At 38.1% G+C, this 16,861-nt stretch overlaps 1 protein-coding gene across 1 annotated transcript; it reads right to left on the bottom strand.

Annotated features, from left to right (window-relative positions):
- Positions 1-7,920: 7,920 nt before the first annotated feature.
- Positions 7,921-9,615, bottom strand: LOC140228814 (carbohydrate sulfotransferase 1-like). The gene has a single exon (XM_072309088.1). The coding sequence runs from the start codon at positions 9,613-9,615 to the stop codon at positions 7,921-7,923; it is 1,695 nt and encodes a 564-aa protein (XP_072165189.1).
- Positions 9,616-16,861: the final 7,246 nt, after the last annotated feature.

The following is a 16,861-nucleotide window of genomic DNA, read 5'->3' as shown; positions in this document are numbered from 1 at the left end:
TACCCCACCCACAGACAGTCTACGGCATGCAATAATCATGTACCAGCGCAAATACATGAATATGTTCTATGGATAAATGCCTTTAAACAGTCCTTCTGGTCCTCTAGCCCAGAAACTTTATTTAATGAAATTCAATGGAGTCAACAGACGATGTATTGCTCTGTAATTTTTACTTTTACACTGACATACGTAGTTAAAGTGGTTATCATTCGAAGGGAGCCCACTGTATGGGAAGTGCACACATTAATTGCCTCTATACATGATCTTTGTAACGCAAATATCAACGCAATTATAGTATATACAGTCGTTCCAAAAGTGCATGTCTCAAAAAAGTAATTCCATGAGTTTTAGGACTATCACTTGAGTTTTGTGATTATGTATATAAATCATCGTATGGTGCTATAATCACTGTACATTCTTCTCATTCGACATAATTTTACGCACCTCATTTTCTGTTACAAAGAAAGTGATATCTATCTGTTCTTGTCAAAAAATGAAATAGAAATTGAATTGAATTCTATTGAATTGGATTCCTGTAATATCAAGACACTTTTTTTCTATAAAAAGCTGCCGGGGTAGAGATAAAATAACAACATTGATCCATAATATCTATGCAGTCCAAAGGGTTCACTTGCAGAGACCACCTTGTGGGAGGTGCTCAAACTAATCCTAAATGCAATGAAAAACATGCAGTATACACTGTACAACCGCGAAAAATGTTCCATGGTTACATGCCTCTGGAAAGCTCTTCCGCCTGTGTAGCACATACGCTTTCGTAAAATGCAATTAAGGTGATATAGGAGACGTTGCTTTACAATATCTATTTTGTTAAGCCCTTGGGAAGTGCCCAGATCACCCCTGCCCTGACCGTTGTGGTCCCAAAACAGATTAACGAAACATACATTATATGCCACAGTAAACTCACTTGTACATGCATGTAAAGTCATTGCCGAGTGGTAAATAAAGACACTTTACTTTTCATAATTTTTAAATGGTATAGAGACACTGCTTTACAATCACCATAGTCAAAGGGGTGCACATTCAAAGGCAACCGAGTAGGGTTTGTTCAAAACCATCCAACACCCAGGGCAATATAGGAAACATGCACCAGCATATAGCACAAATATGTTTCAATTTACCATGCCTTCACATTGTCGTTACGGTTGTACAGCGATTGCCCTTTTGTTTGTATGAAATGCAATATAATTATAAAAGGTAAAAATGCTCTACTTTAACTATATTGTTAAAAGGGTCAACATTCAAAAGCAATCCCCTGGGAAGTGTCCAAAATAAACACCGCCGCTCAAGCCCCATAATTACATCACACGGATACTATGAACGCAAATACCGACGTTCTTTCGTGCATGGTTTTAGAAGTAGTTCCAGCAATACAGCTACACACTTTTATATCAATTAATGTCGTGGAAGTGATAGGAGAAGCATTGCTTCAAAATATCTATTAAGTGAGAGGATGTACAGTAAATGCCAATCCTGTTGGATGTGCCCAAATTCCCCCCCCCCTCCCCCGATCCGCCACCTTCAGTGGAGAGGCATGAAAATATACCTCATGAAATATTGCAAATTTAGATAAAATTTGGGTGCTTCTGTTTACTTTTAGTTTTCACCATCAATTAATTACATAGAACTAGACTCTAACATTACAGATCTTTGATTGTAATGTATACAAAATTATGTGGAGTCTACAGAACTAAGGTCTACACCAAAACTAGTATTATGTTACAGACAGTATCATTCCATCAAACTAATCTTGTAATCTGTTACTTTCACACTCAGCAAAGTAACTATACAAATAACAATCTATTATAGATGTTCTCTTTAAATATTAGTAAATTCAACTCAATTCAACACAGCACATCAACAAGTTCTGATTTCATGTCATACCTAAATCCTAACACATTTTAAACATGTGAGACTGAAGTTCACTGAACATAAACTTGTAGTGGAAAAGCTTCAATAGATGAAGTTTTTTTGGTACTTTGCTTTCAGGCAAAAATAAATATATGTTGCAGAATGGTTTTAAAAGCAATAATATGACACAAAATGCAATCAGATACAAGGGTCAGAGGTTTGATTTATGGCAGATTTCTTTGACTGATCCCGGTCTGATCCAAACAATAAAGCTTCTCACCAAAATTTTTGTCCTATCACAAGCAAGCTTGCTTATTTCTCCACAATAGAGGGCGCGCATCATCATCCATCTGGAAATTCTTGACCAATTTTTGACAGGTGTCAATGTCAACTTTGGATGGTCGTAACTTTCTTGTTATTTGAGCAATATCTACGAATTTTTCACATTTTATTACGTACATATTTGGTATAATTTTGAAGAATATTCAAACAAATTGAATATGTTTTAGTATGATTTAGAGATAGATTAGTATTATGGTAAAAATGCATTTTTGCTAAAAAAATGTGAAAAAATTGAATTCTGGCCTCAAAATTAATATGAAGATTGGTATAACCCCCTACATAATTTGTATCATCATATAGATAATTTAATTTTCTTTAATTTGATACCAAAGCCATGATAATTGAAAAATTTTATCAAAGGTTACATGTATTTTTATGAGATACTGACATTTTCACCATGCGTTACCATGGAAACGGATTTTTGACCACTATGGGACACGCTTTGACCTGTTAACATTGCATTTTTGAAATCTACGCACAAAATTGGTCTAGATGAAGTAGATTAAAAAAATATATGTTTGGGGTGCATGGGAACCCCCCTTTCCGACTGCACTAAACAGACATGCTGGCACTACACTTAAATACAGTTCATGACAAGCCTCGCTTTTTTTTTCTTGATTCAACATGTGTGTATCAAAACTGGTGAATTGATCATGATGAAAAAAAAAATATTGTTATAGTCTGCGATAACATTATTTCAGCCAATTTTCATACATGTTTTTCTATAACTTCACACTTTCTTCGAACCCTTCTTTGCGAGAAATTGGTGAAAAACGCGAGATTGCGGTGACATCCATTTGCAGTTCCACAATAGCATGAGCTCGTCCGCAAACCACATACAAGATTCTGTACAGCAAGCCTTACGTAAGCATGAAAGACAGTCAAAACAGGAAGCAAAATGAAAAAAAAAAAGAGAGAAAAGAATTGAATTATCCAGAATAAATTCTTGACTCGTTCTGGAGAAAAAAAAAAAAGAAAAGAAAAGAAGAAGCTGTAACACAGTTTGTGTCTTTACTGACAAGCACAGTACAACTGTACCTGTATGAGTCGAATGCGATTTTATTCACTGGCTCACGGATGGATGGGTTCGCCACGTAAAGTCCATAAATACTAAACTTCTTTATCATGTTTATAGCCATTTGAAATAATGACAACAGAAGAAAAACCTTACATAAAATTCAGGCTGTATTTTCATGCTATTAATGTATTTCTTTAGTTTAACATCGAATGTCTTATTGACAGCACTAACACTATACGGGTGTGGAATCCTAATTAACATTACATGACAATATTATGTAAAGTTCTATACGTCGATTCGTTACTCATTGAACAAGATATAATTTTCACCATTATGTGCAATTATCAAAACGGACGGAACTGTGCATGCACAAATTGCCTACACCCGGTTTAACATTTTTTTTCTATAAATCCCATCATGTAAAACAATAATCACATTAGGAGAACGAGCACTTGCTTGTACAGCTCCCAAACTGTGGTATAACTTTCCTTAAGAAATCACGAAATTCCGACTGTAGTAACCTTTGAAATTCAACACTCAAAAATTTTTTTCATTCAACTGTCCATTTACTGATAAAAACATATCAGGAGCTCTTGCAGCACATAGTTACGTATGAACATAGGTTCTACGCTTAATAAGTTGATGTTATTGTTATCATTATGATTATTGTTGCTGTTGCTTTTATTATTATTGTTGTTATCATTATTATTATTATTATTATTATTATTATTATTATTATTATTATTATTATTATCATCATCATCATTATTATTATGTGAAATGCTTACATGTCTTATGTGAGAACAGTTTAGTTCTGGTGTGAATTATCGAGTAAGAAGTAAAGATCTCAGAGATCTCATTTCCCCCTTGTCAATGTCAACTAACATATAAATGGTAAAATAATGTATTATCACCGGGCTCAGCATAGTTCTCCTCAAAGGTAGCTGCCATTCAAACAGGGTCAATAACTCAATAACTATATACAGTACACCAGATTTATCTGGTTCAGTTGCTCGGTAGTCAGCACCATGATCCAAATATAAATGTGGACAAAGTGAAAACAGAAATATTAGTAGAACATGCCAGTGAAATAAAGTTTGAGGAAAACCGGACAATCGATTCAAAAGTTATGAATTTTGAAAGTGACGGTGCCGTCATCACTGGATAAGGAGACTACTAGTAATACACTTCATAACGTCATTATGGACAAAAATATACTGAAAATATAAAGAAAATTCAACATAGTATACTATTTCCATTTTTCTAGTATAATAAAAGAGCGCATGACTTATAATTCTTTCTGAAAGCAGGTTGAATATTACTTCCCTTTGTCAGTAACAAGTAGATGGAATATGTACTTTTCATAAAAATTTAATTTTGTGGAATTCTTCCTATATTTTGTCTGTATTGTTGTCCATAATGTCCTTCTTGTAAAGCGATGACGGCACCGAAACTTCAAAAATTCATAACTTTCTTTAAACAAATTGTTAGATTTCCCTCAGACTTTCACTTATGAGTTCTACTAATATTGCCAATTTCACTCAATTCCACATTTTTGTATTTGGGTTTTAGCTTCCTTTGATATATAGGTCTGTAAATAAGCAAAATTATATTATACCCGATATAATGTTAGTGCTAAAGATAATCTTCAGATTGCTCATAAAGATGACGGCATTGAACGTCAATCATCTAAAGCACAAATGCACCTATCAAATTATTTTGTGCATCCACAGAAAACTGGCAGCTGTTTGAATATTTATATCCTGTGGGAACTCAATCTCTTGAACCTCTTTGGTAACACAATCATGAGCACATTGGGTATCAGTAAAGCGGCAGACCAAACAACATGTGATAAAACACTATTACTGGCATATACATACAAATAATCCTTAAACTCACACACACACAAAGAATTAAAAACAAAGAAACTTATGCCAAAGAAACGGGACTACAAGAAATTTAGCAGCTACTCAAAGATAATGACTAGACATTTGGATTCCTTGAATGACATGGTGTAGGCATTTGGCATTCTATTCATTTCTGCTTGAAAAGATACAATTTTTTCCCCGTAGTAAAGACAACTTAAATTTGTCGAAGAAAACACAAAAACCTTTCTCCGTAATTGTCATGACAGGGCTTCGGAGATTATACACATCCGAACCTCCTTTATAAATATATTACTTAAAGTGACCAAAACAAAAACTATTAAATTCTATCAAGCAACCTGCAATCAAAATGATCACGGAACAATCCCATTCTTCCTCTGCAATCTAATTCATATCTTCTTCTTTTTTCTTAAAAAATGTCAAAGTCATATAACTACATGAACATGTATTTGATTAATATGATTACTACAGACCCGTTGTGAGATGGGAGACACTTACGCCTCCTTGATTGTGTTGCATGGTATGATGAAAAATTTTGATCGACGATTTGTCTCTATGAAATCAAACTGCATGAATTATAATATTAATGCCACAACAAGGTAGAATGGGGTCATCCCACAAGACCGACACCCACGAGTCACACAGTTAACGAGTTCGACATTGAGAACAGGTCCATGAGTCATACAGCTCACGAGTCATACAGCCTACGAGTTCGACACTGGGCAAATAAAGCCCATGAGTTCGACACTAGGTAAAAACAGCCCACGAGTTCGACAGATACAACACGGATCTAAATGTGTTGGTCTCCTGGGCATTTTTAGTTTATTGTTGAACTAATGGGCTGTATAATGACTCGTGAGCTGTATAACTCATGGGCTGTATAACTCGTGAGCTGCATGACTCGTGGGCTGTATGATTCGTATGGGTGTCGGTCTCGTGACGTGTACCCGGTAGAATTACGGCTTTACACTGTGACACTGTGACTGGTACACATTACCATTTCGACAGGCATGTTATTTACAGTAAGCCTCAAGCTGACTGCACTGAGAGGAGTACGCTTTAACTAACTTAACGGTGACATCAGTGTAATCAAAGTGGAAATTCAAAGAAAATTACAACTTGGTACAATTATGCTGTATTTATGCAAGAACCTTGGAAATGACAAAATGTAAGACTTTTGCTCATTCCTCAACGGAAAATGCAACAAGAGCAAAGAAAAAAATCCATACGAGGTCTGCGGTAACTCAAACAGTAGCAAGGCCAAGCGAATGCTGACAATGACTTTGGCTAAAGTGTTTGGGGCGGGCAAGTGCATCAGAGACATCTAATTTTACCTTTTATTTGATAGATCGTCGTTACTGTTGATGTTTTTAAAGCAGATCATTGATTTCAAACGACACGGAAAAATTTTAGATTCACTTTGCATTGGTATGGTATTTATCCCTGTTGGATATCAATACAACGCTCACCTAGGAAAACAGTTAAACATTTGAATCTGTGCATTGTCTCTTAACTTTAATAGGACATAGTCTGATTTTGCTTCCCGAGTCCATTCAGTGACGTCACAAATATCAGGCGTGTCTGGCGGGTTTCGAAAAGTTTTCGAAACAGACAGGAGGAATTGGTATTCTTTTCGCTTTATGTTGTACAAATCTTTTCCATGAGGTCGAGAATTGAATTAACTGGGACTGGCTTAAACTCTATATTTGCAATTTCATGAAATATCATTCATGTTTAATATCTTTGAATCAGTTTAATAAGTTTGAAACCAGACAAAAATAAAAATCCTTCTCAAGTAATTAAGACGGTAACGGAAATCTTAGATTACTCGTGTTTTCTTAGTTATATGTAATAGAACATAATCACGGTCACTATCGTATTAGTATAATACAAAATCATTTGTACACTAACATGAAATACTTTTTTAGGAAATGAAATGCTGCTTAATGAAGATAACTCCGTGAATTCATTGCTAAAAGAATAAAAAATATTTTTTTTTTCAAATGAAGCGACGGGGGGGGGGCGTTTGAAGCTTTGTCATGTGTTCCTTTTATTGATATCACTTAAAAATGATCAAGATAAGAGAACACTGTTTCTCTACAAATGGTACATATGCAGAGAGATTGCTTCAAACTCTAATGATACTGATAAATGTGAACTATATATTTGACGTCACAACATGTTACGCATCTTTGATGCTATAGCACCTTTAAACTAGAAGAGAATGTACGTATAGCTGATGGAAAGAAGATCATAGACCCTGAGACTGTGCAACAGTTTTATGATACAAAGTAGACATCCGTATGGCAGAGTATTTGGAAATGTGAATACCGTGATCACGTAACGTGTGACGTTTGGTTTTGAAACAAACGCACTAGAAAGTTGCTAAAACGGTATTTACGATATTACAAAACACGCACTTTCCTTGCCACAGAAAGACGGTTAAACTTAAAATAACAAAACGAAAAAATGAAAAAGGAGGGGTGCAAATTTGAGATAATTGCGTTGAGCGTCAGTCAAGCTAAAGTGCGATTGATATTGCACAAACCTCACATTGATGTGCATCGGCTTATTCACATTTTCCTGCATGGATCAACTACATGTTATTTTTATATTTAAAATTCATACGCTATTGCGTACCTTCCATATGAATTAAATTAGCACCAATTATGTTGTTTGACATGATTGTCGATACCGTTTTCGATACTTGTTTTTTTTTTTTTTTTTTTTTTTTTTTTTTTTTTTTTTTTTTTTTTAACTGTTTCCCGAAGAAGAAGAAGATATTTCCAAGATCGCATTATCGCTTCACATGAAATCAAAGTCAGACTCGGCATATTTTGGTTGGGGTAGAGCAGAGACGAGATGGTCAGGGCTGTTTAACTTTTCCAAGTCGTTTCCTATGAGAGTGTAACCAGTGGCTTCCATCAAACGCGTACAATCTCCGACCTCCTCAATAGCCTGAGCCATCTCATGTGTGATGCGTTTCTTCCATCCGACGAGAACCGACTTTGAATCTCGGGTGGTCGAGAACGCCGCCGATTTCTTCTCGCTCGGATCATTAACCTGTGTGTTCTGGGCGATCCACAGTCGCATCTCAGGCGGAATCTCCGCTCCGACGCCGACGAAGTCGTAAACCTTCTGTGCGTATTTGAAGGGTTCAAGAGCAAGATCCTCGTAACGAACCAGAAGGTAATTCTTCCGTATGAACGGCACATAGTGCCCAATCTCATAGTTTTGGAGCCAGTTGGAACAATATCTGATGAGAATATTTCGATAGGTGTCTGTTAGTTCGGTTACATTGTATAACTTGATCGATGGCAAAATAAGTTTTAGACGAGAAATGATCATACTTCTCGGGTCACGCACAATGTGAATGATCTTCAGATTGACGTCTGGTTCCTGAACTAAAGCCTGCATAAGATTGATATCCAGAATTCTGATCGATTTTATTGCAGTATTTGGTCTGCTCGTGCAAGCACTTTCAAGGGCCTTTACAGAAACTGGCTCACACATGTCTTTTGGGCGAGAATGACGACTCTGCACCCGACGACAGAACTGGTCTGACACGAGCGCTGGAATTGCCTGTTTTCGCGCATGCAACGTTTTTTGATTCAACAGGTCGATAAAAAACGGCGCCCCGTGAAATTTGCAATGGTAGAACTTTTCCAACATGTCTATGAGTTTTGTCACCATGACACGGCGAGTGAGGTTTGAGGAGTCTAGCTTGTGCATAAGGAGCATGCCTGGCTCAAACATGTAGAAGAAATCTTTGCGCTGTTGAAAGAGCTCCCCTAGAAAAGACGAACCTGTTCTCATTGCGGCAACTATTAACACGTTCATTCTCTTAGTCGTGTTTTGATGATCAGACGAATACCGCTCATATCGAACACTTTGGTTAGCCCCGTCATTTTGGCCTTCAATCTCTACATGTTCCTCTCTAATTACAGTTAGCATTCCTTGATGTATTCTTCCGTGTCCATCTTTATCGGGAGATATTATTTTGTTTCTCGCATTTACGGACGCCTGTCGGACTTTTGCTTTGGTTTCGATTAATCGACGGCGCAAATCCCGTGAAATTGGTAAGGCTTCGACTGGCAACTCCGGGTGATTCTCATGCTTTGACGATCTTCTCATCGAATGGTGACGGGATCCTCCCTCTCCCAATATCTGGATCGACTCCTGGCCGGACCTAGCAGCATTGACTGGAGCAGACATTTCCGTGTCGTTCTTCTTCGCGCTACTTTTTTCGTTCAGCAGCAGAGACACCCATTCCGCCAGCTCGTCATCCTTCACCCTGTCGAGTTGTTCTCCATCGATGTTCACCGCCGCGAGTGCGGACTGCTTTTGCTCCAAGTCCCGCTTTTCCTGCTGTCGAACCTTCACCATACCAGACAGGTTGGCAAACGATAATGTAATGACAAGGAGCGCGGTGTAGTACAGGATCTTCAGGCGATGGCGACGCCACATATTCCGAAGGTGCCACTCGGCAGTGCGAAACATGGTGCTTGCCTGTTAATATGCTGACCTATACATCCCAAATTCAGATGTAAATGAACGTAGTTGTCACACACATGCACGTTTCAAATTCAAATACACTCTAGTCCTTTAATAATTCCATGTGTTTAAGGTATAAAGAGCCATATCCGTTAAGATGCTCGGCGGCGAATCGATGTTGAGCGATTTCAAGATAACATCATCCGCATAAACCGTCATATTGCTGTCGTTGATGCTTAATGATCAGCGTCACATGGCGTTCTGGTATCATCGAAATCCTTGTCTGCTGATAAACATCGCAATATTATGAAGAACAGCAAGCGAAATGCTTCCCAGATAATTATGTCCACCTTGAGTAGCACGTTGCACGATTGGGTTATACCAGTCTGGTAGAATTCGATTTATTCCAAGACAGAAAGTAAGATATCTACCGTTATATCCTCGGACAATCATGTCAACAAAATCAATGGTCATCCATCTCGTTAGAAGAATAAGGGGAGAGCATCCCGACAACTGCAGAAGGGAAATTGTCCCAGTTATACTTCTTCCTACTTGAGGTCGCCACAAGTGAATTCATGTAAAGTGAATTACGGTGATTTGTCATCATTGAACACACACACACACATTCTCTCTCGCTCGCTCTCCACACGGGCAACGATTTGCAGAGCCAGCCATCCAATCACATCTAGAGGCCTATTTCATAGCAACAACTAACTGAACACAGAGGAGACTGTTAACGCATTTCGGGTTGAAGCAGGTCCACGCTGTTCGTACAAACTCCACTAGAAAACGGGTAAGACTGGTTAAAGACTTATCCGCCTCGGTTGTAGTACTTTCTGACCATTGCATTGTGTTGTTCGCATATTTGTTAAAGGGATAAATGTCTGGTTTCTCTATTGTTTGCCATTCTCTTTCCCTGCCTGCAATAATTGCCCCCAATTCACACAGTGAGCACATAGTGCGGGAAAAAGAGTGCGCAAACAAGCAGATACTAGCCAAAAAATACAGACAACTTTTGACAAAATGTAGGAAATCAACAGTCAGAGAATAAGAACAAGTATATTTTTTAAAAACCCATTAGCAACTGAAATGCTCGAAACTGCATGCCCGTCTTATTATTCCCAAAAACGCCCAAAACTGCGAGCCCATTTTTTCAATAGTTTTTATGCTTTAACATTATATAGACGATGACTGGCGGGGGACGGAACATACCGAATGTTCCACCCGAAGGGTTTGACATGCTATTGAGGGAGGTAATATTAAGTCCCGAAAGTTGAGGGACTTATAGCCTCCCGAAAAAGCATTTCAAACCCTGAGGGTGGAACGTTTGGTACATGTTCTCGACAACAAAAGTCATTATCTGTTATATTATATGGGTTAGTCAAATCTGCTTTTTCACATGTATGGAATAGGCAAATTTATCCTGTCGATTGCGTAAAAAATATGATCGTTCAATCGTTTGGTATCGTTTGTCATTTGTTACGTGAAATTTTTTTCCCATGGGAGAACATTACAAAAATGTTCTGCCCATGGGCGAACATAACCAATGTGCCTCCATCACGAGACTGTGTTTAGCCAATCACTAACCGGTATTTGACTGACCCATTTAATATATTATGTTGCTTTCATATAGAATATGTAATTATGTAATTTGAAAGACGTCAAAGGTCAACAAAAGTATGTCAGAATGATTCTTATGACACAACATTCTCTTGGTAAAGTCTTGATAGGCTTTCGTTATAGACAAAAATAAACATGCATGCAGTGACCTATTGTATATCATTGGGAAATATCACTTTATATCACTTAGAAAGTTGTCGAAAGGAGAACAATATGACTGCATCTTCTGGGGAACCATAGGCCATTATGTACAGAATCTTCAGTTACAAAATGATGAGGTGCCCACATTGTCCAAGCACAGTCTTTTGAGTTGGTACCTCCACTTTTTTGTTCGCAGAATATAATTATGTTTGAATGAAAAATGCCTCATTTTGTAATGACTACCGACAAATGTTATTCTTTCACAATTGCTATCTATGTATCATTCCTTCAAACGCATGTCGAATTTATACTTTTTGTACATTCTGTTGAAAGAAGTGAAAATGAAACTTTTGAATTGAATTGAATTGAATTGAAAATGATTATATGCGTTACTGTGGGCAATATACAGAAATAATTTGTTCGGTTTCATGGTTACTGTCAAACATCTGTATAATGTGTAGGTAATGATATTGTGCAGTTGTAATTTCCCTTGTCGTGAAGTGATGAGAACAAGGACCCCCAAACGGACGTTCGCTCTTTGTTAAGGGGTGTGGCAAATGAATAAAACACACTATAACACTATAACGCATATATATATATATATATATATATATATATATATGTATGTATGTATGATTACGTCTATACTGCATGGGAGGAGCACTTCTTGCATCTTAAGATTTTGCTCATTTTTTTTTTTTCAGGGTGCGGCAGGTGCCCCACATAATAACATAATATCAAGCAATTTCAGAGTCATATTAGTAATGTTTCAAGCAAGTGATAGGACATGGTCCAAGTTGTCGGGTACAAGAGATTCGATTAAGTGCAATCTTACATGAAGTAGCAATGCCCTATTTCAGATGGGCTGGACATAATACACGACAAAATGCAAGAATACATTCTGACGTGTGTGAATGTTTGTCATTCTCGTTTGCATTACTTGAAGGGTGAGACATCTTATTTGTTTGAAAATGTTGGAATGGAAATGGACTTCTCTTTGCTCTTTGATGAGTGAAAGCATGCATAATGCTAATTTCAACTATATGAACTCATCAGTTTCTTTTGCACAACTTTCAACTAATCATCACTAAGAATATTTAATATGTCAAATCACTATATCCAACTCGTTTTTAACAATTTTCTTTGGTGTTATGATTGTTCAATTTAACGCATAGGAGCCAAATACTAACAGACCAGTTCGTAATTCCACTGAGCGCCAGAGCAGAAAAAAAAAAATGTCATTTGTACCAACAGGCATTTTGGTTTGTAAATTCACTGAGATAAGCATCTGTGATGCGATGATTATTCATGTGATCCTTATCTATATGGTGCTTGCCAGTACATCCACCTGACAGCAAGAATGGTATTTCGCAGTATAAAAGGATATAGGCTGTTATTGCATTCAATACAAAACAATGAAATGGATGCCTGCTAAATTGTCAACTGATGGAGTATTCTGATCACGTGATCTAAACGCAAGTTCATTCTTTGTTTGAACATAAATTCCATTAAATTGTTACGTCGGGCAAGCTTATGCATTATGCTGCTTTGAAAACGAGTGAAGTGCCAAACCAACTGAGAAAAAAAAAGGTAATTTGTATCACTAGGCGTTTTCACATCAGCCCGATAAAAATCCAAGCTCGAGATATTTTTCGCGATCCCAAATTAGCGTGCTATGTCATTTCCTATTCACATCAGCCCGAACATTATCAAATAGCACGCTAGTTCGCATTGATTTAGTTATCCTGCTATTTCGGAAATTTCCCGAGTTGGACTCAAGAAATTTTCTCGATCATTTAGCGCGTTAATTTGTATTTACATTATCAAATAGCGCGCTATTTCGTGATCGGGTTAATTTCCCAAGTCAGAAAATAGCGCGCTATTTCGAAACATCAGGCTGATGTGAAAACGCCTAATGTGTACATGAGCTAATTACGAACTGGCTTATTAGCATGTTATGTCAAAAGATGGCGCTACACAGTTTTAGACAGAGCGGGTTGATAGTATACTTCTCTTTCACGAGGTACTTGCCAGCTGGACCCTTGAAACTGGGGTCTGCATGGCGCTGCCAAGACGCGGACCGCAAATCGTAGCAAATCCGTCAATCGGAAGGCGAATTGTAGTCATCCGGAATATTTCAGGATATAGCGTGGACCCGATGCGGATCTCTCTAGCGAGTGCGCGAAGACGCTGCGGACATTTTGTGGTCAAGACACAGAAGGAAAAGTCAACAGGTTGCAACGTGTAGACTTTTAGCCTATAAATCAAATTCAGCATTATGCCAATAAAATACAATAAGTCACAGAAGGGAGGCAAGGATCTCATCCCGAAGCCGACTATGTCTTCCTCTTCTTCTTCTGATGATGAACGGATGAATTTAACATTTACCGGGGTTAAAGGACGAAGGCAAAGCCAAAGGTGAAGATATTCTGTTCACAGTTTCCACAAGGAAGAGGAAGTAGACCCATTCATCTCCTGCTAAGTTTATTTTCATTTTGAAATTTTTCTTCTTTTTTTGTAAATAATTTGTACAATACAAATCGGTTAATTCGCTACATTTGGTAAAATTAGTCATTGTATTAGACATCTACAGTCATTATTGTACTACGACAGTGTATAAGACACCAGCAACGAGGCGGTTCTGTGAAGGTGACGGATGCCCCGATGCCCGCTTTGTCTGACGTAGCAGCTGTGCCCAGGAGTAAGGGTATGTGCAAGGGCGTACCGAGGGGGGGGGGGGGGGTGTTTTGGGTGTTCAAACACCCCCCTTTGCCAAAAGGGGGGTGTTTAAGGTGTTCAAACACCCCCCTTGGGCAAAAGGGAGGTGTTTGAGCTATTCAACACCCCTCTTCAGCAATGCTTAGATGTTGACAAATGAAAGAAAAGCTGTCTTTACCGCTTTTATTTCCGTTTTGAATTCCGCCTTTCCTTTCTTTTGCGTTCATTTTCTCTCTCTCTCTCTCTCTCTTCCTTGTTTTAATGTTTGTGTGGATGATGATGCATTATGGAGTTACATAATATCATACGCACTAAAGAACTCGTGTACAGTACGTGTTAATGTACTACGTTACTGCACCGCGCGCGAAGCTGACGCGCAAACAGTAGACATTCCCGATCCCTGCTTTGCTTTCTGACCGAATCGCGAAGATACATTGCGCATAATAATCACCGTTTACCGGTATTATACCGTACGCGGTACCGTAAATTGTGTATGATGCGTAATATTATGTGTGTACAATGCATGCTGCGCTGCAGCCTATTATATGCACATTGCATGCTAAGTCAGTAGTATCAACTACCAACAGTGGCGTATCGGGGGGGGGGGGGGGCAAGGGGGCACGTGAAAAGAAAAAAAAACGAGGAAAAAAAAAAGAAGAAGAAAATAGAAAATCTCGCCCGGACGGGGCGAAGGAGAAGGGGGGGGGGGGGGCAGAAAACCAAATCAAACAAGATAAAAACAAAACATGAATTCCATGAATTCCATGTTTTGTAACGCTGAAATATAAACATTTTCGGCTCGCTCGCTGCGCCCGCTCGCCAAAATTTATCCAAAAAAAAAACAAGACAAATCAAGAAGAACAAAACGTAATGATGACGTGGAAATATAAAGATTTCGGCTCACTCACTGGCACTCGTAGTAATTCAGAGTATTTTTCCAAGTCCTTAGTTTGTTGGCATAAGTGGTTATCTATGAAGCCGTCACTACATCCTGATTAGAATATTGTAAGATTTAATAACCAAAAAATGACAAGAATTCCATGTTTTGTAAGGTGAAATACAAAAATTGTCGGCTCGCTCGCTGCGCTCGCTCGCCAAAATTTATCAAAATTTATCAGATTTTATATCACCCTAAAAAAAAAAAACCTTTTAAGTGCTCGAAAAAGCATATCAAGTGGACTTTTTTAAAGTCCCTACCGGGATGGGATTGGGGTTGAACACTGATGGTATAAATCGTTATCTATAAGACCGTCACTATATCTTGATTAGAATTGTCATTCGAAGATTTAATAACCATAAATGACAAGAATTCCATGTTTTGTAAGCTGAAATACAAAAATTTTCGGCTCGCTCGCCAAAATTCTTCAATATCTATAACATTTAAAACACCCTCAAAAGACCCCTTCTATATAAGTGCTTGAAAAAGCACATCATGTGGACTTTTTTTAAGTCCCTACCGGGATGGGGTTGGACACTGTTGGTACAAATCGTTATCTATAAGGCCGTCACTATGATTAGAATTGTATTCGAAGATTTAATAACCAAAAATGACAAGAATTCCATGTTATGTATAAAGCTGAAATATAAAAATTTTCGGCTCGCTTGCTGCGCTCGCTCGCCAAAATATATCAAAATTTAGGGTAGCCTATACATTTAAATCACCCTCCAAAGACCCCTCTTAAGTGCTTCAAAAAGCATTTATCATGAGGACTTTTTTAAAGTTCCTACCGGGATGGGGTTGGGGTTGAATACTTTTTCAGAAATTAGGGGCGCAATTTTCGCGCTTGCCACGGGCGCCGTTTTCCCTAGATACGCCACTGACTATATACCAAGTACAGTCAGTATAGTAGCCTACTGGAAGCAGCAAGCTCTGGAAGCTCTGGGAGTAGCAAGTTACTTGCTACTCAATGTAATTAGTAATAGCACATGGACTTGGTTAACCTTTAGTAATAGTAGATATGAATCTTTTCAATGACTGAAAGTTAAAACTGAAAGATAAATGAGTGTGAGTCTACAAATTGTGGTTGGATGACTTTATTGCGCCTAAAATTCATTAGATATCTAGGTCTAGGAACAGTGGCGTAACTACGGGGGTAACTACGTGCCCCCCCCCCCCCCATCGTGCCCCCCCCCCCATCCGCTGATTAAGAAAAAAAGGGAAAAAAAAAGAAAAAAAACCTACGAAAATGGTAATTCAAGGGTTAGTAAACTGCTTTTGAAATCGATATGAAAGGATGATCAAGAAAAAAAAGAAGATATTTTTCTAAGATTTCTTTTAACCATATAATTAAAGAGGTATAACATTGTTCAAAAAGCCCGGAAACGACAAAAGATTGTGATTCAGCGTGATTCCTGGTTGGCATTTTGAATACAAGCAGGATGTGCGCAGTGTACTCAGAATATCGGAATGGCAAAAAGAGTCGCTGCAATGTTGCGCAATGTTTGATAGGTTGTACACATAATTATGCTATCAAAGCTTGATCATTGATTTTGCAGTGTTGTTTTACATACTAGTCTATGCCTTGCATTGCCAATAATAAGACTTGACCTTGGCTATTTCCTAACTTTTCCATCTATATGAAACACACACACTCACAAACACAAACAAATTAGGGGATGCTCTATATAAAGTGCAGATTATGGACATCCTTCTCCCGCTTGGTCACTTCGACGCCCCCTCGCTGGTCATACCTCCCCCAATCATGAACATAAACCGACACCCTTGACTACCAGTGGCGGATCCAGGGGGCGCACCGGGCGTCCCCTCCCTCCA

This window comes from Diadema setosum, chromosome 5, assembly GCF_964275005.1.
Source record: "Diadema setosum chromosome 5, eeDiaSeto1, whole genome shotgun sequence".
In the NCBI taxonomy this organism is placed as follows: Eukaryota; Metazoa; Echinodermata; class Echinoidea; order Diadematoida; family Diadematidae; genus Diadema; species Diadema setosum.
This window is presented reverse-complemented; position numbering and strand designations above follow the sequence as displayed.